General features: G+C 54.8%; 1 protein-coding gene across 1 annotated transcript in view; it reads right to left on the bottom strand.

The window, feature by feature from the left end:
• LOC123403092 (protease 2-like) overlaps positions 1 to 23,999 on the bottom strand; it is a 29,414-nt gene extending 5,415 nt beyond the window's left edge. The window contains exons 1-5 of the mRNA XM_045097061.1: positions 23,702 to 23,999; positions 22,805 to 23,085; positions 22,494 to 22,688; positions 6,361 to 6,707; positions 4,941 to 5,232 (exon numbers count right to left, since the gene is read on the bottom strand). Coding sequence (XP_044952996.1) covers positions 4,941 to 5,232; positions 6,361 to 6,707; positions 22,494 to 22,688; positions 22,805 to 23,085; positions 23,702 to 23,867 — 1,281 coding nt within the window. The 5' untranslated portion in view covers positions 23,868 to 23,999. The remainder of the gene's footprint in view (positions 1 to 4,940; positions 5,233 to 6,360; positions 6,708 to 22,493; positions 22,689 to 22,804; positions 23,086 to 23,701) is intronic.
• Positions 24,000 to 24,259: the final 260 nt, after the last annotated feature.

Below are 24,259 nucleotides of genomic sequence, written 5' to 3'. Positions count from 1 at the left end.
GAGAGACCATAACGGTCAGGAGAATAGCGATCAGGTGGGGGACAAGGCCGAGCCCGAAGGTTATGAGCCGGGGGAGGCGCGAAGGGAGGTGCTCCGAAAGTGGAGGGCGCGTCAGTAGGATCATCTTCACTACGAGGGCGGCGAGTGTAGTGAAGAGGAAAAGGAGAGGCGGATGCCGAGGGTGGGGAGGAGGATGGAGGAGAAGGAGATACAAAGGGTGAGGGTGGGGAGAAGGACGGAGGGGAGGGTGATGTCGGTGGTGGATGAGGAAGAGGGAGATGTGCCGGAGGAAGGGGGGACAAAGGAGGCACATAGGAGGGTGTATCGGGAAGAAGAAGAAAAGAAAGATCGTACACAGAATAGCTCGAGGAGGAAGGGCGGGGGTAGTAAGAACGAGACTCATCAAAAGTGACATCACGCGAAATGCGAAACCGACGACCAACGGGATCCCAACAGCGATAGTCCTTGTGCTCATCAGTGTAGCCAAGAAAAACACACTCGACCGACTAAGCAGTCAGTTTGGTGCGTTCTCGCGGGGCCAGAAGGACATAGCATACACACCCAAACATACGGAGAGCTGAGTAGTCAGGAGAACGACCAGTGAAACACTCCATAGGAATGCCACCCTGCAAGGCAGTCGATGGCTGAATGTTGATGAGATAGGTGGATGCGGAGACAGCCTTAGCCCAAAAATGGGATGGAAGGGAAGCGGCGATCATCAGCGCACGAGCCGTCTCGAGTAGATGACGATGCTTGCGTTCCGCAACGCCATTCTGAACATGGGCACCACGACATGAGAACTGGGCAAGAGTACCCTGTTCCGCGAGAAAGGCACGCAACATCTAGGAGATATACTCTCCAGCGGAGTCAGCACAAAAAATGCGAATAGGCGTGGAAAACTGGGTGTGAACCATGGCAGCAAATCGTTTGCGTATAGAGAGAACCTCGCTACGAGATTCCATAAAATATAGCCAAGTGTAGCGAGAGAAATCATCAATAAACAGAACATACTAGCGACAGCCACCTTTCGAATCAAAGGGAGCAGGACCCCACACATCAGAATGAACTAAGTCAAAAGGACACTGAGATACTGACTCACTAGTAGGGTTGCCAAGTCTACAACCATTACAATGCAAAGATACATCTCCGGATACGGACCGTAAGACACCCTGACGCACCAACGACAAGCGGGAACCACATAGGTGACCAAGTCGATGATGCCACTGCTGGAAGGTCGCAGAAGAGGAGGCAGCAAGAGCATGAGAACTGGCAGAAGTGGTGGCCGCGGAAGGAACATGAAGCCAGTCAACCTCCCAAAGACCCTCCGACTCACGGCACCGAGGGCCAGCACCAACCGGAGCCTTGGTGTGAAGATCCTGAATAGAGCAAGAGTCGGTATCAAGAATTACACGGCAACCAGAATCAGTAAGGGGCAGCGGAGAAGAGATTCATGGTAAAACGGGGAACATGAGAAACACTAGGAACAGAAAAAGACGGAGTAGAAAAGAGTGCCACGACTAGCAACAGGAAAGGAGTGTCATCGGCAGTGAGAACATTAACAGACGAATCAAGAGGTTGAAGAGAAGACAACGCGGAAGAATCAGAAGACATATGAAAAGAAGCTCCAGAATCGAGAAACCACGAAGATGTACCTGACTGTGAAGGTGCCGATGGTGATGCAGGGGTGGGAGCGGTCACAGCGCCAGCGGAACCATTGATGAAGAGCCAGAGGAAGCCAAGAGGCGCTTGAGCCGTATAATATCCTGGTCAGTGAGTGACAGAGTCGAGGAAGATGCAGGACTCCAATGGAGGAAGAACGTCTTTGGTCTCGTTGTTTCTGGCGACAATCAGACTTTGGGTGACCTGGCCTGGAGCAGTAGCCATAGAATGTATCACGGCCCAAACGGCCCTTCTCAGCATAAGGAGGGCAACCCACCCCCTCTGGGTGTGGGCAGGAGCGACGGTGCAGTGGGACGAGCATATGGCACAGGAGCTCGGACAGCCAACACAGAAGGAGTCACAAGCAAACCAGCAGAACGAAGGCGGGTCTCCTCAACACAAAGTTCAGCAAGTACCTCTGTGATAGGAACATGGCCACGAGCAAGCAAGTGAGCACACCGAGGCTCAAACTCGGGGCGGAGGCGAGCTAAGAACTCATGGACACGCTGAAACTCCAAGTTTGACCGCGTAGTGTGGCAACAACGGCAAGCTTCACAAACAGCTGTCCAAAGAGAGTCAAGTTGGCGCCAGATGACGGAACTCTGTGTGTAGAACTCATAAACAGAAGAGTCACCTTGCTGAAGAGCATGTTCCTGACGCATGGATAAGTTGTCCGCATTGTTGCAACAGTGCCGAGACCCATGAACTCTAAGGCAAACTGAGGGATAACACTCGCAGTGAGAACAGCGGCAGCCCGAGCATCATCGTTGCACCACTGAGCTTAAGCAGACAGATCATCACGGTAGACAAAAAGAGCATCTGAATAAGCTGATACCTTTTGATCATAGGCATCGACCGCAACATCATCGAGAGCCTTGGCTGCATCCCAATCAGCCTGGGAAGCATCAGTAGCCAGAACAGGCGGCACCAGCGGGGTAGGAGCCACGGGAGCAACATGGCATGGCGGACAGGGGAGCTCACCAGAGAGAACACCGCATAGCAGAAGGTCGCGCATGTGGATACACATGAAGCCCAGAAACTCAACATAGTTGGTGCCATCGAAGATGATCGAGCACCGAGGAACAGCGACATAGCTCGAAGAAGACATGCTGATCTCCCTATCTTTTTTTTCCAGAGGCAGTCGATCCCGATCTGGATCGGGGCCTGAGCGGACCAGCGGCCGGCGACGGCCCACGGGGCAGGCATCCGCGGGGTAGGGGAGACGGAACCAAGCAAAACGGCTGCCTGCAGCAGCCGCGGCGTCAGGCGAGGAGGAGGAGCAGCGGCCGGAGGCAGCAGCAGCGGCAGCGCAGCCTGGGCGAGGTCGGGCGAGGAGCAGGCGGTGAAGGCGGATCCGGGCGTGGCCGGACGAGGAGCAGCCGCCGGCGGCAGAATCCGGGCGGGGCCAGCTGAGGAACTGGCCGGCAGCTACAAAATCCGGGCGGGAGCGGTCTTGGAGCAGGCGACGGTGGCAAAACGGGGCCGAGCCGGACAACGACAGAGCCGGCGACAGGCCCAGGGGCGGCCGGACGAGGAGAGGGTGGCCGGAGCAGCAGCTAGCTCGCAACTAGCAGCGGCAGAGGTAGAGAGCGCGGAGCTGCAGCACGCGGAGTGGGAGAGAACCTGGCTCTGATACCATGTTAGAAATGAGCAACTGACATTCAAGGGGGGCCAAGGGCCAGTACATATACATGTGGTAAAAGGCAAGAAACCCCTTATACAATGGGGATATACAGTAAAGGGACTATACACATCTATCACAGGGATTGACTTTGGCGGTTAGATGCAAACTATGTTATGGAAGACGGCATGACGCGGAGGGATGGTTGTGCAGCAGTTGCGGTTGGACATAGCATCTAACTACTGGGATCACGGAAAAGTGGTGGCGACAACACACGAGTGACTTCGATGATGTTTCTACTCAGCACCCCTCTCAAGCTCTGGGGTGAAAGTCTAGGTCTGACCTGAGTTGGTTATACTTGGCAAAGGCGATGTTTTTGTTAAGCTTCATGCACTAGCCAACGCAACCAAAAGTCCGAACTTATGAAAAGGGCTAGTGCAATCCACATATACTGTAACACCCCCTCTAACGTGTGATGAGGGAAGACAAGTCAACACGTGCAACCGAAAGAGAGCGACGGCGCGTGAAACTCACGCATGACTCAAGAGGCCTCTATGTGGACACAAAGGGGGACTACCAGCAATTTTTTAAATAAATTGCGAAAGCCAGACTTGAACTCAAGACCTTAGCTCTGATACCGCTTCATGCACTAGCCAACGTAACCAAAAGACCGAACTGATGGAAAGGGCTAGTGCAATCCACATATACTGTAACAGTTTTTATGTCGTTACCTTATTGAAGACATTGCTCAGATATGCTTGGACTAGTCCTTAGTGAAAACCTGGATTCTAGACCTGGGTGGTTGGATCCGGTGACGGCGGCGCCTAAGCGTCGCACCATTCGTGAAGGCATTGTTGTTGAAGAACCTTGTCGTCCGTGTGGTGTCATGAGATGGTTCGTGCAGATATGCTCATTATTGTAGTTTGCCAATCACGGATCTGATCGCTTTGGGGTTTCCTTTTCTATCGCCTGCACAAGCTTTGGCCTTATGACTTTGCCATTTGTCGACATGTTTTTCATGTGCATGCATTGCTATTGGTTGTGCGCATCCTATCTGCAGAGACCAGGTGTGTGCTCATTGTGTTTATATCCTCTTGATGCTCCATTTCGAGCCAAGGAAATTCACCCTTTGTTGAAGAAAAAAATGGTGAAAAGAGAAAAGGCAGAGACAGTAAACACGGCGCGGTTGGACAGAGACATGTTGCCTAAAGCGGCAATTCAAAGGGGACCGTTGGATGCTGGATCAACGCCTGAGAGTGCCGGAACTTAGCGTGAAGCGGGAAGTGACGATGTCGATCTTGCATCTTCATATAAAGCTGAGTTTGAAAGATACCGGTTCACCGAGGTCTTGACACAAACGTCAAAACCAACTTACATGTTGAAATAGATGTAATAGTAGATTTGTAAAACAAAATCAGAGAAAAGCTTTTGGCTTGGGCAATATAGACCATCACCAAACTTACTCACAAAAATAGCATATTAAGGAAACTAGAGGCATTAGTGTAAGCAACAAACAGAAACTAACCAATAAATTTACCATCGTTGAAATAGATATTCATTGTGCATTGATTACCATGGCCAGGCACGAAGAGATGTGAAGAAGCACATGCAAAATTTGTTCCAAATAACATAAAACCAAGTTGTGCAAGTGATAGCTTACAGTATTAATTTTCTTCAATACAGACACCCCTGAATCCATATCATAGTCAAACACAGAGGGTGGTGTCTTCAGTGAGCTATAATGAAACCTAATAATAGATGAATGGAACTGTGACTCCTCGGGTTCCACTGCATATACTGGATCAACAAAATCAATTTCCCGTCCACCCTGAAGTTTCCCAAATGCTTCTCCACTGGCCGGTAAGCCATATACAGTTATTTTTGGTAGACCATTCTCACGCTCATAGACAGCAATATGATTCTCAAAGAGCTGGAAGTCCTGAATTTTCACACTGAAAGGAGCTTCAGTTTTTTTATGCAGTGGTGCTCCTTATGCTATCAATGTGGGATCATCATCACTAATACATAATTTTCACATTGATAAGAAGAGCAGAGTGCAGTAAATTAGATTTGCAAGTCCATAAGGTGCAGCCGAATAACTTAACTGATATGTTCCGTGCAGTTATCTGTTAGATGCAGCTTACTGATCAATATACATGACTATGCTATTAATCTAAGTGCATACTTCTCCAGAAATATCTTCAGTGTATTTGTCCAAAAAATCTAGGACATTACTTCAAGAGCATCAAGTTTCTCACCCACTTCCTAATTAGAAGGGGAGCCTTGGCGCAGTGGTAAAGCTGCTACCTTGTGACCATGAGGTCATGGGTTCAAGTCCTGGAAATAGCCTCTTACAGAAATGTAGGGAAAGGCTGCGTACAATAGATCCAAAGTGATCGGACCCTTCCCCGGACCCAGGCCTGCGCAAGCGGGAGCTACATGCACCGGGCTGCCCCTTTTTTCCTAATTACACAAAAACAAGGAAAGCGTGATCTAACTAAATCAACAGCTTTCACATTGTTGTGATATCACCCTATCAATGATCCATATGTTTTAAGGCACTGCAACATGAAAACATTAACTAGTGTGTTCTGATAGTTAGAAAAATTAGTGGTGTTCAAATTCATTAGCTGGTTATACATGGTGCCAATTGTACTTGCAAAAGGGTGTATGGTGCATCTGTGAAATATCCTTGTGGTACCAGTATCCATATAGACGACGGCATTTTTATCATAACACTGGAACAAAACTAAAGAAACACCAGAGCAAAACCTGAGGCTGGTGTTACAAAAGATGTTTTCTCTTTATAAGCTTGAAGACAGATGCCAACAATGTCTGTATTTCCAGGTTGGATACATGATTTACAAGTTCACAGATTACACAAATTTACCTTGACATTCCTATTCCATCTCCAAGTAAATAAATATTGAATCATACAGCAATATAAATCAAATTACATTCTTATCCACCATTTTTTCCTTATAAATCAAAACCTGAGGCGCACTGTGTATCAGTATATAATCCAGCAGCCAAAGAAACGAACTTTTAAACTTAAATACAGTAGCAATGAAGTTGAATACCTTTCTCTGTGTGGTAGCAAGACAATGGCCTCAGCGACATTATTCGATGGGCAAGCAACCAGTTCAGAGTTGTAGAATTCTTCACTTCGCCTCTTGATATAGAAATGGTTTCCACGATGACTAGCTGCTGTATCAATGCCATACAAGCGAGGTGTCAAAACTACAAGCTGCTTGTTCTGTTTGGAGATGTCTAGGTGGAATATAAAGCTTGTGTTTTTGCTTTCTGATCTAACAAATAAATATTGCTTGCTTTCAGAAGCTTGAAGACCAAGTGAAAACATGTCATCTTTTTCATAATACAGGCACATATCATTAGATTGGTCAGATCCTAACTTGTGTAGGCATACCTGTAAAAGACAAGATAATGAGTCAATAAAATTATGACAAGCACTGCAAAACACACAAGAACACACTTGTCATGCATTGTTGCAGTATTAAAACTTGGTTTCATCACCCTGCTTCTGAAGAAGGATGGTGCAACGAACATCAGCAGGTTTTACCCCATTAGTCTGGTACATGGATTTGGAAAGATCTTGAAGACTTCGGGGCCGTGACTTGCTCACAAGCTTGACACTCTCATTGCCGCGAATCGGAGTGTCTTCATCCGACAAAGATCAATCCAGAATAACTTCATTCCTGGCAAACAGGTTGTGGAATTCTTCCACCTCAAGTGTGCCCCAGCATTCATTCTGAAAATGAAAATTGTGGAGGCATTTGACTTTTTTTTCGTCACCGTTCTTATTGGTAATTCTCAACTCCAGGGCATCGCCTATACCATTTGTAGATGAAGCGATAGTGTTTTTGCAGCCGAAAAATCCGAATTTGTTACCATAAGGCAATTCTTTTTTGTTTTGGGGACGCGTGCAGACTCAATGTCAACATGGGCAAGAGCGCTATTGCCCCAATCCGGTGAGAGGGACTGGGGAGCGACTAACCCACATGCACCCCTTGCGGGGAGACCCAGTAGACACCGTGGGAGCGCCCACAACAGACCACATGTTGCACGCTGGGCGCACCTGCAGGAGCACGTTTTTTAGGTTACATGACGCGTTTTTGGGTTTTTCGTTTTTTCTCTGTTACAAGAGAGTGCCACAAAAGTTAAAAGGCAGGCTCTATAGGACGGCGATTCGATCCGCGATGTTATATGGCGTTGAGTGTTGGCCGACTAAAAGGCAACATGTTCAACAGTTAGGTGTGACGGAGATGCGCATGTTGAGATGGATGTGTGACCACACAAGGAAGGATCAAGTCCAGAATGATGATATACGAGACAGAGTTTTGAAGATCTTGACCGAGAAACGCAACCGTGAAAACGGTTTCTGATTTCGACGCACGGGTCAAGAGATAAAATGTTTCGAAGAAACGAATTTACACAAAAAACCTCCTAGGTCGCGACAAGTGCGTACATGCAGGGCGCCACTTGTCACCATGAGAGGAGGTGAGGAGTGACCTTTGCAAGGGGTACCCTCTAATTAGTGATCACAGAGGGACCGATGTTACCCAACCCCAGGCTCGCCAAACCCAACACTCATTGCGCCATGGGCTCGCTTTACCAACGTTCCAGCCCATTCAGACCCGACCACAAAGCAACACAAGCTTATAATACGTGCAATGGTATTTGTCGGTGAATACTCACAACATAAGCCATGGGTAGGCTAAAGAAGGTAGGAACCGAAGTGGCAACGGAGGGCGCTGGGGGCGAGGTTGGTACAAGCATGGGACGCATGATGTACCCAGGTTCAGGGCTCTTCGTAGAGATAATACCCCTAGTCCTGCCGGAGTGTATGATATGTATGGATGGGATTACAAGGTTGCTCCTGGAGCTGTATTGCGGAGGAGGAAGGAGCAGTCGGCTCGTCTCTGCCTCTCCTATGTGGTTGGTGTGTGTGTGTGTGATCAGTTGACCGACCCTCTGCATGGAGGGGGGCCGGGGGTTTTATAGACGAACCCACCGGCCTACAATATGGATAAAGGGTACAAGAGTAGGACCCGGCTGGCAGCCTCGCCGGCTGGCCAGGGGCCCACGGGGGTCTTCTCTTGTCGCTTGAGGGGCCCGCCGGCTGCGAGGTCCCGTCTGGCCGTGGGACCCACCGGCTAGCCAATGAAGCTCTCGCGTAAGGTTGACGCAGGACACGCGTGGTACGTCCGGCGTCGTCCAGTGAGATTCGTCATGGGCAGACGGTACGGCCGCCTCCGCTGTTCCCACGCCGAGTGCAGTAATGGAGTGGGAGTTTGACGGCCGACACTGTGGTGGGTGATGGATCCGAGCCGGGGGAGGTCAGCGGCGTGGCCGCCGACGCTGGTACCCGCCCTGCACTCCGATCCAGTACATTTGCTGACGGGTAGCCACCTTTAATCGTAGGGTCTCGTCATGACCTACGATCTGATGTGACTTGAGATCCCCGGCCGGCTAGCCTGCTTGACTAGCCGGCTTGGGCACGGCTGCCTCATCCCTAGCCGGCTGGCTTGGCCTAGGCGGCCAGGAAGAGGTAGTCGTCTCGCTTCTAGCTGGCAGGTGTTGCCTGGCCGGCCAGAGAGTTGGTCGTCTCGCCCCCTAGCCGGTAGGTGCTGCCTAGCCGGCCAGGGGACTTGGGCCTTGTGGAATTGTTCTTGGTCATTCCTTTTGGACTGGAGACAAAGAAGCAGGCTCGTTGAGCCTACCCCGGGGTTATCCCCCGACAGGAGTCCCTGAAGCTGGAGAGGCCCGCCGCCTGTTTGCGGGTGGTCTCACCGGCTTGTTTTTTTGTCATTGTATTCCTGCCGCCACCTGCGGCAGGGGACACCGACTCGAAAGCCGGCTAGCTTCCAAGCGACGCCTTGGCTTCGTCGTAGGCTGCGCAAATCGCGCCACGTGCCAGGCCCAGCCTGACGTGATGATGGTTTAGGCAGGTGACGGGACCGGGCCTGGGCCCTGGGTCCCGCCACGACGCCCCCTCGGCCGCCGTGCGGAGGATCCTCTACGGGTTTACTCCGCGACGGTTGGTTTTCGGGAAACGCTACCGCTCGTAATACACGGGATTAGTGGGGCTCCGCGCGCACCGGATCCCCTCCCCACGATCCTTCGTGGGGTTTAAATGGGATGCGGGGGTACCGAGGAGGCCATTCACCCCCTTCTCGCCCTGCATCGACGCCCTCTTCCTCCCTGAGCCCAGAGAGAAAGAGTCCGTCCATCTTCCTCTTCTTCCTCTCCGTCGTCGTCGCGCCACCAGCCTTCCCGAGCATCCGTCGCCCGTAGTCATGGCGAGCGGTTCTTCCTCGAAGAAGACTTCATCCCACGGAGCTTGGCTCGGCAGTGAGATCTGCGACGGCCACATCGAGGCGCTCCACCACCGCCGGATGTTGCCTCCGGCCTCTCTCGTGTCGGTGCGGATCCCCGGCGCCGAGACAACCCCGACGCCGCAGGAAGGAGAGGTTGTCGTATTCGACGAGCACTTCTACAGGGGCTTCGGGCTCCCCGCAAGCACCTTCTTCTCCAACTGGCTCATCTTCTTCGGCCTGCAGCCGCACCACCTGACGCCGAATGCCATCCTTCAGCTGTCGGCCTTCGTCGTCCTGTGCAAGGGCTTTCTGGGGATCGAGCCTCGCCTCGACCTCTGGCAAAGCTTGTTCTTCTTCAAGCAGCAGTCCAGGAAGATGGACAAGGCCGAGCTGGAAAAGCTCGACGGGCCTCGCCCGATGACGCCGTGCGGAGCCGCACTGGTGCACCATCGCTCGAAGTCCGGCTTCCCCCAGATGCCGCTGCAAGAATCCATCAAGCAGTGGAAGAGAGGCTTCTTCTACGTGAAGAACGCCAACCCCGCACGCGACGCCCTCAACATGCCCCCGTTCAACGTCGATCCTCCGACGAAGTTGAACTGGGGAGCGAAGTATCCGAAGCCGATTCCCGAGGTGGCGTAGATCGGCGCCTACCTCGATAGCCTGAAGGACCGCGGCCTCCTTGGCCGTGACCTGCTTACCACCATGGTCACCCGCAGGATCCTGCCTCTGCAGAGGCGGCCCCATCTGGTCTGCCAGATGAGTGGCCGGTATGATCCATGCCGGACCTCCACCAAGAGCTTCACGGCCAGCGCGGTGGCGCGGGGGGTGAACCAGATTTCCACCGCCCGTATGGACGACAGTGGGAACTGGGTGTGGGGGCTGGCCCCTTACAACTGGTCCCGTCCGCCTCCGATGGTAAGCATTCTCATTGCGTCTGATTTTGTTGTTTTTCTTGTGGTCGGTCATCTTTTTGAGCCGGCCGCCGACTCCATCGCGCAGATGTTCGAGAAGCTGCAGGCACTCAACCCGCCTACCCTCGACGTGGTGACATCTGACACCTCGGAGATCGAGGACGAGGGCATGATTGAGTCTCGCTGCTCTGCCGCCTCCGAAGGTTCGGAGGATGCGTTGGAGTCGGAGGGGACGGAGCCCTCTGGTGAGCATCTGAAGCCCTCCATTGTTGATTGGACGGATGATGATGAGACTCCATCCTCCCTATCTGATGCAGCCTTCGAGGAAGACTCCGACGGGGTGGAGGAGGTCACCAGCCCGCCCCTGACGCGCGGACGGCGCCATAAGGCCGAGGCGGCCGGTCTTGGTGAGGCGGCCCGGAAGAAGGGCAAGGGTGCAACAGTTTCCAGGCCGGCTCCCAAGCGAGCCGCGACGGGTCCTCCAGCCGGAGCACGAGCAGGCGGCGCTAAGAAGCGTCGTGTTGTTGGCTGTAGGAGGCAGGTGCCCATCGTCGCGGGGTAAGGGTTCCCTTTCATTCTTTTTATTTTGTCTTGCGTGAAGACTTGTTCCTCAAAGTGTTACTTGGCAGGGAGGCGGAGGACGTAGAGGAGGATACCGCCTCCGCCGCCGAGCGAGCCGGCTGGGCAGCGGCTGACGCTGCCCAGAAGGAACTCGAGGAGCAATCCGCCCACCGCTGGGATCTGGCCGCGGAGAATATGGCCGAGGGCCCGTCTCGGCCCAGTCGGGCCGAGAAGCCTGCGGAGAGGCGTACGAAGGCTAGACATGACCCCTCTACGCGTGCTCGCGTGGCGGAGCCAGCTAGCGAGGCGGCCCCGAGGCGCGCCCGGAGGACCGAGGCGTCCAAGCCGTCCGAGTCGGACGCCTCTGCGCCGGTGGATCTCGAGGAGATCCCTGAGTCACCGGAGGCCGAGGTTGCGGCCAACGCGCCGGAACTGAACCTGGACGCGCCAGACGTGGCCCTGGACGCGCCAGAGGTGAACATGGATGCGTCGGACGCGGCCCATCCACCTCCTGTTGTGGAGACAGCGTCGGCTGGGACGTCAGCGGAGCCGGCCGCCATGCCGACGCCTGGAGACGGCACCATCGTTGTCTCCAACCGTGGCCCGGCTGCTCCAGGAGCCGGCCCCAGAGCCGGGAGCCGGCCCATGAAGGCTTGGCGAGCGGCCAATCTGGAGCACCGGAAGCTGCCCGCAGGCACCCTGCTCCAAGGTGTCCCGGAGCTGGTATCACTGTTTGCCAGCAGCCGATACAAGGTGGAGCAGGCGGCCCGCGTGGCGCGCGGCGATCTGGAGCGCTTGGAGGAGCGCACCAGGGTAAGTGCCTCGTCTTCGATTTTTTTCTTCTTCTTGAATAGGGGGGGCGCGCCAGCGCACCCACTGGGTATAGCCCCCGAGAATCGGGCCGGCCGATCATCGGCCGGGCCGAATCTCTTCGAGCTTCATCTCTTGCTTTGCTTTTTTAGTGGGGACGCGCTAGCGCACCCACTGGGTGTAGCCCCCGAGAATCGGGCTGGTTATGAATTAACCAGGCCGAATCTTACTTTTGCTTCTTCATTGCTTGTAGGATCTTTATAATGCCCAGGTGCAAGCCTACAACACGCTGCGGGCTCAAAACCAGGCGGCTGATGGCCAGGTCGCCGAACTTCAGGCCCGGCTGGGCGAGGTTGCCGTGGAGCGGGACGCCCTGCACGAGGCAGACGGCCGGCTCCAGCAGCAGCTGGCTCTTCTCCAGGCGAAGAAGAAGGAGCTCGAGGCGGCCCGCCAGGCTGAGCAGGAGCAGTTGCGCGCTTCCCTGCAGGAGAAGAACGCCTCCCATGCTGCCGGCGTGGAGCGCCTTGAGACGGTTCATCTCGAGGAGATGAAGCTCAAGGACGCTGCCTTGAAGGAGAAGGAGGAAGCCCTGTTCCAAAAGCAGGCGCAGCTGGCCAAGGTGCTGGACGCAGTCGCGGCCCTTCGGGAAGAAGTTACCCGCATCACCCAAGCGAGCAAGGTGCGGGAGCTTGAGGCCCTGGAGAGTGCTCACGAGACTGACGGCCACTTCGACCGTGAGTCCTCTTTGTTTTGTCTTGAATTTTCTTCTTTGCCGCCTCCTCTTCTTACTCTTCCTTGCGCCCCTTCCCCTATCTCATGTCTCTTCCCTGAGACACGGGACGCAGCCGAGACGGCCGTCGAGGTGAGCCGCGAGGAGCGTCGCGTGGCCGGGCAGGAGGTAGACGATGCCTCCGGCCGGAGCGTGGAGGAGATCGGGGTGGGCGTCAGAGCCCGCCTGCGTGTCCTGGGCGAGTCCATGGCTCGGCTCCAGGTTGCAGGCTTGTCGATGGTGAAGGCTCTGTGGCCTGATGGCGTAGAGACGGCGTCGATGAGCCGGCTCTCCCGCTGGCTTGCGGCTGGCGATGACCACCTTGACGCCTGGCGTGCTTCGGCCGCGTGTGCTGGAGCCTACATGGCCCTGCGCTTGGCCAAGTCCTGGTACCGAAACCTGGACTTGGGCAAGCTCACCGCTCAGCGCGACGGCTCGGAGGGGGAGCTGCAGGCCGTGGAGGAGGAGCTGCGTGTGAGGGCCAGCGACATCGCCTCATACGCCGCCTGGGATGAGCTCAACTTGGAGCGGGATGAAGGCGGCAATGTGATCCCTGAGGATCTACACGGCCTTCAGCCCTATGATGCCGATGGCAGCTCCGACGAGGCGGCCCGTGAGGTGGAAAATGCCGCCTCCAGCGACGAAACATACGCCGACTCCGCCGTGGACGGAGCCGAAAGCCCTCGCGGAGGAGATGGCGCCACCGCCTCGGAAGCAGTCGGCGATGGTGGAGCCACCACTTCAGGAGCAGCAGCCGGGGCAACAGACGAGGCCGCCGCCCCTTAGCCGATCCTGTTTTTCTTTTCATTGTATGCAATGTTTTGTCAGTCCAACTGTTCCACCCACTGGGGGTGTAATGAACTTCGCCCGTGGGCCAATGCTTTTGAATGTATGGATTCTGCATTATATTCGTAATGCCATGCGTGCTGTTTTATACCTTCGTCTTTTGATTCCTGTTTGACTTCTTTTTCTCCAACCCCTCTACTCCCCTAGCTTCCACCCCGCCAGCCCGACAGCCGGGAGCCGGTCTGTGACTGGGTCGAGGTTTCTGACTTTGGGAATATAGGACTTAGATTTTTTGAAGCCATCAAGACTTAAAGATTCAGAGATAAACCAGCAGAGGCCGGCTAGAATGAGATCGTAAAAGATCAAGCCAACCCGAGCCAACAACCTTTTTGTAGTCAAACTTTTCATGCATCCGGCCTTACCTGACGTCGCCTCGCTAGCCGGACTGTCGGGAGCCGGTCTGTAGCTGTTACGAGGTGACCAGGGATCGGTCCGGCGTACACTATGTGTTTTTCTACAACATAAGGAAGTCGTCCGGGCGGCTAGCGAGCCCCCGAGCTTATTAGAGCCGGCAAGGGACTCACAGAGTGAGAACTCTAGATATGAATCTAAAAAGAAGCATATGTGCATGCTCTTTTCATTGCATTCATTAGAAATCCCTAAAGAGGGAGAAAGATACATATGTGCATGCTCTTTCCATGTTTGATACTTGCCTTCTAGCAATAGAACGGGCAAAGCAACGCTGCGTTCCATGGACGTTCCGTCTCCTGGCCGGAGTCGTCCCTCTTGCGCTTCCTTGGCTTCTGGGCATCGATCAAGTAGTATGCATTGTTGTGCAATGCCCTACTGATGATGAAGGGTCCCTCCCATGGGGATGAGAGCTTGTGCTGGCCGGCTGTGCGCTGGATTCTTCTGAGCACCAAGTCTCCCTCTCTGAAAGAGAGAGGCTTGATCTTCTTGTTGTGGTAGTACCTCAGCTTCTGTTGGTAGATTGCCGTCCGGGTCAAGGTTAGGTCCCTTGCTTCCTCGAGGAGATCAACACCATCTTCTCTTGCCTCCTTCGCCTCTGTTTCTGTGTATAGGGTGACCCGAGGCGAGTCGAACTCGATATCCGTGGGGATGATGGCCTCGGATCCGTATACCAGAAAGAACGGGGTGAAGCCGGTTGACCGGTTGGGCGTGGTACGGAGACTCCACAGTATTGCCGGCAACTCTTCGATCCAGCAGCCGGCTGACTTGACAAGTGGTGCCACCAGTCTTGGCTTGATGCCGGCCAGGATTAGGCCGTTGACCCTCTCCACCTGGCCATTGGACTGGGGATGTGCCACTGACGCCAAGTCGAGCCGGATGCTTACCTTGGAGCAGTAGAGCGCCAAAGCGCCCTTGGCGAAGTTAGTGCCGTTGTCGGTGATGATGCTGTGGGGGACGCCGTATCGGACAGAGATGTCCGTGATGAACTTGACAGTCGTGGGGCCATCAAGTTTCTTGATGGGCCTAGCCTCGATCCACTTGGTAAATTTGTCGATGGCCATCAAGAGGTGAGTCATGCCACCGTGAGCCGTCTTGAAAGGCCTCACCATGTCCAACCCCCAGACGGCGAAAGGCCATGACAAGGGGATGGTTTTGAGGGCTGAAGGTGGCATGTGGCTCTGCGCGCCAAAGCGTTGGCAGCCCTCGCATTTGTTGACCATGTCCACGGCCTAATCGAGGGCCGTGGGCCAGTAGAATCCGTGGCGGAATGCCTTGGCCACCAGGGTTCTAGAGGCGGCATGATGCCCGCACTCCCCCTGGTGAATGTCTCTGAGGATCTCCTGTCCCTTTTCTGATTCGACGCAGCGCTGCAACACGCCAGTCACGCTACGCCGAACCAGCTCGCGATTGATGATGGCGTAGGCTGCAAATCTGCGCTGAATCTGCCTCGCCTCCGCCTCCTCTTGAAGAAGTTCGCCGCGAAGGAGGAAGGCCAGGATGGGTTGAGCCCACGACGGAGCCGACACAAGGGCTGGCTCCGTCTCGACCTGATTGTCGGGGGCTTCTGCAGCCCCCGCGCTTGATGAAGCAGTCGCGGGCTCGAGACATTGTGTCTCTGATGCCGTTGTGGCAGCCGGCTCGCCGTCTACCTCCATGATGTCCACCCACTGGGTGTCGAGACGACAGGATTCGAGGCTTGGCGGAGCCGGGTTTGTTGTTGTAGCCGGCGAAGTAGTCGTAGCCGGCGAAGTAGTTGTAGCCGGTGTCGCAGTTGGAGTCGGCAGAGCCAGCGCAGCCGGCACAGGAGCTGTAGTCGGCGTAGCTGGTGTAGCCGACGGCGCTTGCACCGAAGAATCAGCCGGCACGAAAATTGATGCCGACTCTGGAGACGGCTTGTGTAGCTGCTCGAGGGAGACGCCGGTTGGGATAGCCTGTCTCATGGAGCCAATCTTAGCCAATGTATCGTCCGCCTCGTTGTCCGCCCTGGGAACGTGGTGGAACTCCCAACCCTCGAAAAGGCCAATAAGCTGCTAGATGAGGAAGCGGTAGCTTGCCATGTTGACGTCCCTGGCGTCCCATTCGCCAGAAACTTGCTGCACCACGAGGTCTGAGTCGCCGAAGCAGATGAGCCGTTGGATGCCAATCTCCTTGGTGAGCCGGAAGCCGTGAGCGAGTGCTTCGTATTCGGCGACGTTGTTGGAGGCGGCGAAGTGAATCTGGAGAGCATACTTGAGCTGGTCTCCTTTCGGAGACGTCAAGACGATGCCGGCTCCCAGACCAGTTCGCATCTTCGAGCCGTCGAAGTGCATCGCCAATGAGCGGAGTCCGGAGGTGGCGGCTCAAACTGGATTTCAGCCCAGTTGACCAGGAAGTCGGCCACCACCTGAGACTTGATGGCAGTGCGAGGCTCGTAGCGGATGTCATGATCCGCCATGGCGATGGTCCACTTAGCGATCCTGCCCGTCGCGTCATGGTTGCCCATGATTTCTGACAGTGGAGCGGTGCTCACCACAGTGATGGCATGCTCTTGGAAGTACCAGCACTACACTAACCACGCGAGTGGTCGCTGCAATGTATATGAGTATGGGTTCCCTTTCAGCCGGCGCTGCCAAGATTGGCAGGCTCGAGATGACCCGCTTGAGGTCGCGGAAGGCTTCGTCCGCCTGGTCGTTCCACTCGAATTTCGTCGTCTTCTTCATGAGCTGGTAGAGTGGGAGGGCCTTCTCGCCGAGCCAGCTGACGAACCGGGTAAGGGACGCCAGGCAGCCGACGAACTTCTGGACGTCTAGGATTCGAGCCGGCTTCACCATCCGTTCGATGGTGCCGATCTTCTCGGGGTTCGCCTCGATGCCATGAGCGGACACGAAGAACCCCAAGAGCTTGCCGCCTGGAACCCCAAAGACGCACTTCTCCGGGTTGAGCCGGATCTTGTACTCGCGCAGGTTGGCGAACGTCTCCCGCAGGTCGTCGAGGAGGCTGAAGTGTTGCTTGGTCTTGACGACTATGTCATCCACATAGACGTGGATGCTTCTGCCGATCTGTGGCAGTAGGCACTGCTGCATGCAGCGTTAGAATGTCGCACCAGCGTTCTTCAGACCGAACGTCATGGTGGTGTAGCAGTAGGCCCCGAAGGGCGTGATGAAGCAGGTCTTCAGGCGATCAGCTGGATCCAGCTTGATTTGATGGTAGCCTCAATAAGCATCCAGAAATGACAGCATTTCTCAGCCTGCAGTGGAGTCGATCACTTGATCTATCCGAGGCAACGCAAAAGGGTCTTTCGGACAGGCCTTATTCAGGCTTGTGTAGTCGATACACATTCGCCATGTGTTGTTTTTCTTCAGCACCAGGACTGGATTAGCTAACCAGTCCGGGTGGAAAACCTCCATAATGAAGCCGGCTGCAAGGAGCCGGGTAATCTCTTCTCCGATGGTACGCCGCTTTCCCTCAGCGAAGCGGCGCAAAGGTTCTTTTACCGGCTTTGCATCCGGTCGCACGTGAAGTTTGTGCTCGGCGTACTTCCTCGGAACACCCGGCATGTCTTTGGGGGACCATGCAAAGATGTCCCGATTCTCACGGAGGAAGTCGACGAGCTCGCCTTCCTATTTGGGGCTGAGGCCAGCCCCGATGGTGACGCATTGCTTGGGGTTTGCATGGTCGAGTGGCACCTGCTTGGTCTCTTTAGCCGGCTTGAAGGAGCCTTCGCCGGCCGACTGGGATGGAGGAGAAGGGGCTGCTCGGTAGCCTGAGCCACGAGCCGGTCAATCTGTCTTTTCTCCTCAGCGATCACCATGGCGTCGGCCAGGCGGCTGCTATCCTGTGCACACTCGAGCGACTTCTTGTAGTCGCCAGCAATGGTGATGATGCCCTTTGGACCCGGCATCTTCATCTTCAGGTAGGCGTAGTGGGGGATAGCCATGAACTTGGCCAGAGCCGGTCTGCCCAGCAACGCGTGATACGGGCTGCTAAGGTCCACTACCTCGAACCATATGGACTCGCGGCGGAAGTGAGCCTTGTCGCCAAAGAGGACGTCCAGGTGGATTTTGCCGATAGGCGAGCAGGACTGCCCCGGCACGATGCCGTGGAAGACAGTGCTAGTCGGCAAGACGTCCGTCTCGTTGAGACCGAGCTTGAGGAGAGTGTCGAGGTAGAGGATGTTGATGCTGCTGCCGCCATCGACCAACACCCGGGAGAACCGGCAGATGAGCCTCTTGGAGGCGAAGGTGGGGTCAAGGACGAGCGCGTATGAGCCCGGGTTGGGCATCACCGCAAGATGGTCGACCCGGCTCCATGTGATGGGTTTTTCAGACCAATGCATGTATTGGGGAACCGGGGGGACCGTGGCATTCACCTCACGCCGTCGCTGGCGCAGGCTATGCTTGTCGTCGCCTTCACTAGTGAAGACGACGAATGCTCCGTCTTGATGGGGGTAGTCGTCGTGGAGGCGGCCGTCGTCACGAGGCGGCGCCGGTGGAGCCGGAGCTTGAGGCGCAGCCTGTGCACCTGGGGCAGCCGGCAAACCCTCCCCCTGCGACAGCCGTCGTGCAAAGCTGCACTGTCGGAGGGTGTGGGTAGAAGGCTCTGCCCAGAATGCATTTTGCAGGGTGCGTCAAGCATCTGCTCGAAAGTCTGCCTGGGCAACCAGTTGTTCTTGTTGGCGTGGGGACAACTTTGTCCGAGGCGGTCACCTTGACTCGCATCGCGGAGTCGGCCGTGGCGTACTTGTCCACCTTGGCCATGAGCACCGACAGAGAGGTGGGCTCAGAGCACATGAGCTTGTGCTTGAGGAGAGTGTCGTCTCGGCAACCGTCGATGAAGTATTGGATGGCTTGTACCTCATGCACTCCCTCGCAGGAGTTGCGAAGCTCCGTCCAGCGAGTGACATAGTCGCGAAGGGGTTCGTCGGGCCACTGGACGCACATGGCTAGCTCGCGAGGCCGGCCAGGGCGCTTGTAGGTGCCAGTCAAGTTGCGGACGAACGCCTCCTCGAAGTCCACCCATGAGTTGACGCTGCCGGCTGGAAGGCTGTTAAGCCAAGTCCGAGCCGAGCCGGCCAACATGAGTGGCACGTAGCGGACTGCTACGCGTTTGTTGCCCCTGGCAATGCCAACGCGGTGGTGTAGTCGATCAGCCACTCCTCCGGCTTGGCGGTGCCGTTGTACTTGGGAGTATCCCGAGGCAAGGTGAAGCCTCGGGGAAACGGCTCCCCTCGGATCCGGGGGCCGAAGCAGGCCGGACCGATGCGGCTGTCTTCCTTCAGAAGGGCTGACTGGGCCAGGGCGTTGAGACGCCTGCGGGCGTCCTGATCGCCCTGGGAAACGCGAGCGCCGATCCGAGCCGCGATCGGAAGGGCACCTTGCGAACCGGTGGCATGGGTCCTCCCCTGATGAGGAACCTCATACACCGAGTCGCTCTCGTCACCTCCATGACGCCGGCTCGAAGTATGCTCGCTATGGCGCTGGGAGCGCCTGTCTTGGCTTCCTCGCCCTTCCAGCCGGAAGTGCGATGCGAGGAAGATCCCTCAGCGTGCTGATGACCGCTTGGGTTGCGGCGCGCTCCGGGGTTGGGTCCCGGAGACTCTGACTGGGCTTGACCGGGGTCAAGCCGTGTCTGCTGCTCGTTGGCGGCGTCAAAGAGATCCTTGACCCGCTTCTCCTGGAAGGCGCGCTCCTCGCCCTCCAAGCTTGGCATTTCTGCCTTGGCCGCCTGGGCCGCCCGCAAGTTGGCTGCAGGAGTCTCGTAGATGGGCTGCTTGCCGCCTAGAATCTCGGCAATGACCCGGCCACGGCCGCGGACCGAGCCAATCCGGCTAGGGGCCTCGGAAATCGGAGTGAGGCCGTATGCGGAGTTATACTCGCGCTGCGTGGCCTCCATCCGGCGTTTCGCCAAAGCGATGGCGATGCCCTCCTCCAAGATCTGCCTGCGAGCCTCCTCCAGCAAAGCTCGCGCGTCGTTAGGGTTTGTGGAGGCGGCGATGGGCGTCTTCAGGCCGGTAAGCGCAGCCTGAAGAGTGTCAGCGGCGACAGCAGCAGGATCAGCAGCGTCTGCTGACGCTTTGCCCTGAGTCGTGCTGGTGCAGGCGCCGATGACCATCACCTCCACGACGTTGGAGACGGTGGCGACATGGTATGGGGTGAAGAACCCGACAGACGGCGGAGGGTCGTCGAAGACGAGTACGTTGTTGGGGTACATGTCGTGCGTAGGCGTCTTAGCGATAGAGAGCCTACTGAAGCTGGCGCACAACCCCTCGACATCGAAGTCCTCGCCAAAGTAGCGAGGACCATCGCTGAGGCGCAGGTCGCTAAAGAGAACGCTGAGGTTCTCCATAGCAGCGACGACGACGCTGGGAGGCGCCTCGTCATCGGACTCCTCGTCCGAATCCGCATGGTGGACAGGGACGTCGATCATCATCGGTGTCGCCTCATCGAAGGCGGGCTCCACGGGCATGCAAATCGGTCCGGACGCGATGCATCCGGTGGTGTGGGTGCGGGGCCCCGCCCAGCGCGTAAAACTAGCCGATGCCGCGATCGGCCCCACGGTGGGCGCCAAATGTCGGTGAATACTCACAACATAAGCCATGGGTAGGCTAAAGAAGGTAGGAACCGAAGTGGCAACGGAGGGCGCTGGGGGCGAGGTTGGTACAAGCATGGGACGCAAGATGTACCCAGGTTCAGGGCTCTCCGTAGAGATAATACCCCTAGTCCTGCCGGAGTGTATGATATGTATGGATGGGATTACAAGGTTGCTCCTGAAGCTTTATTGCAGAGGAGGAAGGAGCAGTCGGCTCGTCTCTGCCTCTCCTATGTGGTTGGTGTGTGTGTGTGTGATCAGTTGACCGACCCTCTGCATGGAGGGGGGCCGGGGGGTTTTATAGACGAACCCACCGACCTACAATATGGATAAAGGGTACAAGAGTAGGACCCGGCTGGCCAGGGGGCCCACGGGGGTCTTGTCTTGTCGCTTGAGGGGCCCGCCGGCTGCGAGGTCCCGTCTGGCCGTGGGACCCGCCGGCTAGCCAATGAAGCTCTTGCGTAAGGTTGACGCAGGACACGCGTGGTACGTCCGGCGTCGTCCAGCGAGATTCGTCATGGGCAGACGGTACGGCCGCCTCCACTGTTCCCACGCCGAGTGCAGTAATGGAATGGGAGTTTGACGGCCGACACTGTGCTGGGTGATGGATCAGAGCCGGGGGAGGTTAGCGGCGTGGCCGCCGACGCTAGTACCCGCCGTGCACTCCGATCCAGTACCTTTGCTGACGCGTAGCCACCTTTAATCGTAGGGTCTCGTCATGACCTACGATCTGATGTGACTTGAGATCCCCGGCCGGCTAGCCTGCTTGACTAGCCGGCTTGGGCACGGCCGCCTCATCCCTAGACGGCTGGCTTGGCCTAGACGGCCAGGAAGAGGTAGTCGTCTCGCTTCTAGCCGACAGGTGTTGCCTGGCAGGCCAGAGAGTTGGCCGTCTCGCCCCCTAGCCGGTAGGTGCTGCCTAGCCGGCCAGGGGACTTGGGCCTTGTGAAATTGTTCTTGGTCATTCCTTTTGGGCTGGAGACAAAGGAGCAGGCTCGTTGAGCCTACCCCGGGGTTATCCCCCGACAGTATTATCTTACGATTCCACATTAAGATAATTGTGAGGCGGAAGAGAGAGAAATGAAAAAAATGAGTTTCGCCTTCTCTAAGAAAGATAAGACATTTTTCTCCATTGTATGAGATGCCTTATCTTATTCACATATTTTTCTAATTTTAATTTTAATCACTCCATAATCTTAGGATCATGTGGCATTAAGTATTACAGATAACACTAAGAGATAATCCATTATATAACATGTTTTAGGGAGCAACTACTTAGGGGGTACCCGCAGGTGGCACTTCTGTGTGACGCGAGAGGCCGTCGCGTGGCTGCTGGGAGGAAGAGTGACCCCATGAATTAGGGAGAACTTCATTATGTAGAAGAAGCGCAGCTGCCGGCTGGCTACCGTGAGTAATCAGTGTAGTTGCTCTCAGATGGAGTGGCTAGTGTTTGGCTGCTCAATGTGTTGTAAAACCTCTTGTAATTGACTTCCTTTCAACCTTAACAAAATGGCACGCAAAGCTCTTGCACATTCTTCAGAAAAAAAAAAAGGATTACAACTTGGTATCGTAATTTCCAATCAGCTAACACCTTAGGAGTCAAGAATGAGTGATTAATCTGAACATGTCGCTGCCATTTTGTTAAACCAAAAATTAAGAAGTACTTCCTCCGTAAACTAATATAAGACCTTTTAGATCACTGAAAGGTCTTATATTAGCTTACAGAAAGGCCTTATATTAGTTTACAGAGGGAGTAATATTTTTTGTTCCAAAGAAAACAAGAGCAATTACTTGGGTATGCAGGGAAGACCACAGTGCACAGTGCCATAATAGCTTGAGAACAACGATCACAGAGAGAAATTTCGCTAGTTTTTCCCATGAATTGAGCTACTTACATGATGAAACATCACTATATTTATTTTTCTCTCATGTATCTATACATCTCGTGATCATGAACCAGGACACATTTCATGTAGAAGTAAGAAGAAGAGTTCACATACTTTATCTGGTCGATGAAGGCTGTCCATTGTAACGTAAACTAGGTAATCATCACCAGCCCACTCAATCTCAGAAGTAACTCCTTTAAGTGGTTGCCCAACATATTTTCCACTCTCCGCATCAATGACATAAAGAGTGTAGGCTTCATCACCGTTAGTATCTTCTCCATAAGCAACTAGCCTACCTCTGGGACTGACCTGAAACGAATATTCAGATTCACCTAAATATGAGAACATTGAAGAGGCACGCGCACAAGGAGTGAATGAGCACACATTCACACAAATACATGGAGCAAGGGAAACCAAAATTATACCTTGAAAGCCCCGATGCTGTAATAATCATGGCCCTCAGCCTTTACATTCTCATCCAAGACAATATGCTCATCAGGGGCATCAAGTCCTACGGGCATCGCATCGAAGACTGTAATATGGCCATCTGTTGGTACAAGACGCCTGCAGTGTTGTACATACTCCTTGCCAGTCAATGTTCTTTCATAGTAGTAATACCGCCCTTTGCGAAGAGGCACATCTGTATCATCTTCCTTGATTCTTCCTCGAATTTCAGCAAATATTTCATCCTCGATGTGTTTGACATCTAGAAGAACGGAAAATATATAGGATGTAGAAGAAGAGTATAATACTAGATATGAACTGTTACCACGATTGGCGATTTTAGGGACCGTCACTAGATAACTTATAAGATGTAAAAATATGTTGTACTTTTTTTAAAAGGTCTGGTCTCGAGTACAGCATTAAACTCCCCCTTCAGTTCAGAATTCATTTGTCACCAGTCTCCTCTACCACTAGCGATCAAATTATGTGATTGCGTTGTACCCCTATAACAAGGCAACCAGCACCACGGCACAAGCAATCGAATTCCACTAGCAATCAAGCTGCACAGGATGACAATCAAAGAATTAAATTCTGCCGATAGAACAACATGAGCCAGGCCGATCTACTAGGCACCAACTAGAACCAAATGGAATGTATACAACAAATATCATGACAAATTACTAGAGAATATGGGTGGATCCTAATTAATTCGTTGTGCAACACACCAAAAACGATTCGCTCCAATGATCCAATCGGCCTCCCTAGTAGCATCGTCATGAAGGTACAGCAGGAAGACTCTCACTCCTCTAAACTATTCAATCCAATCGGGTGGCACCGAGCAGAAACTCTGCAAACTGCAATGGCACCTAGGCTCTCACCGGACATGAGGGCGGACGTGTAGTAGTTCTCGGCGCGGAGGTGGGCGAGGACGGCGGGGTCGGAGCGGGAGTCGTCGCGGAGCCAGTAGTAGCTGTCGACGCGGACGTCGCCGTGCTCCGCCAGCTCGTGCGGCACCTTCCTTGCAACCGGCGGCGCGGAGGCCATCGGAGATGCGGAGGCGCACGAGTGCGGGGACGAGTTGGCGTAAAGGCTGCCGGCGAGAAGAGAGTGCGGCGGCGGGAGAGGCCCAGTGGGGTTGGATCAGTGTGAAGCAGCTCGGCCCGAGTCTGTCGGTCCGTGTTGACTGTTTCGCCCGTTGACCATACAAGAAACGGCTCTCTCTTTTTTAAACAAACAGAAATATAGATTCATTTTGCAAAAGCCAGAAAGTACATTTTGCAACGGCGAGTGCTTAGCGCCGGCCCAAATTTGGGCTGGTCGCCTGCCAGCCGCCCGATTTGGAAAAGGGACTGATCTGCGTCGGCGTGTCGACCGAAACTTTCGGCCGGCTGTGCACGGGCCACACGATCCACCAACCCCGCGCGTCCGCACTGTTG

The sequence above is a fragment of the Hordeum vulgare genome, chromosome 6H, assembly GCF_904849725.1.
Source record: "Hordeum vulgare subsp. vulgare chromosome 6H, MorexV3_pseudomolecules_assembly, whole genome shotgun sequence".
NCBI lineage: Eukaryota > Viridiplantae > Streptophyta > Magnoliopsida > Poales > Poaceae > Hordeum > Hordeum vulgare.
The sequence above is the reverse complement of the archived record's forward strand: the minus strand, read 5'-3'. Positions and strand labels throughout refer to the sequence as shown.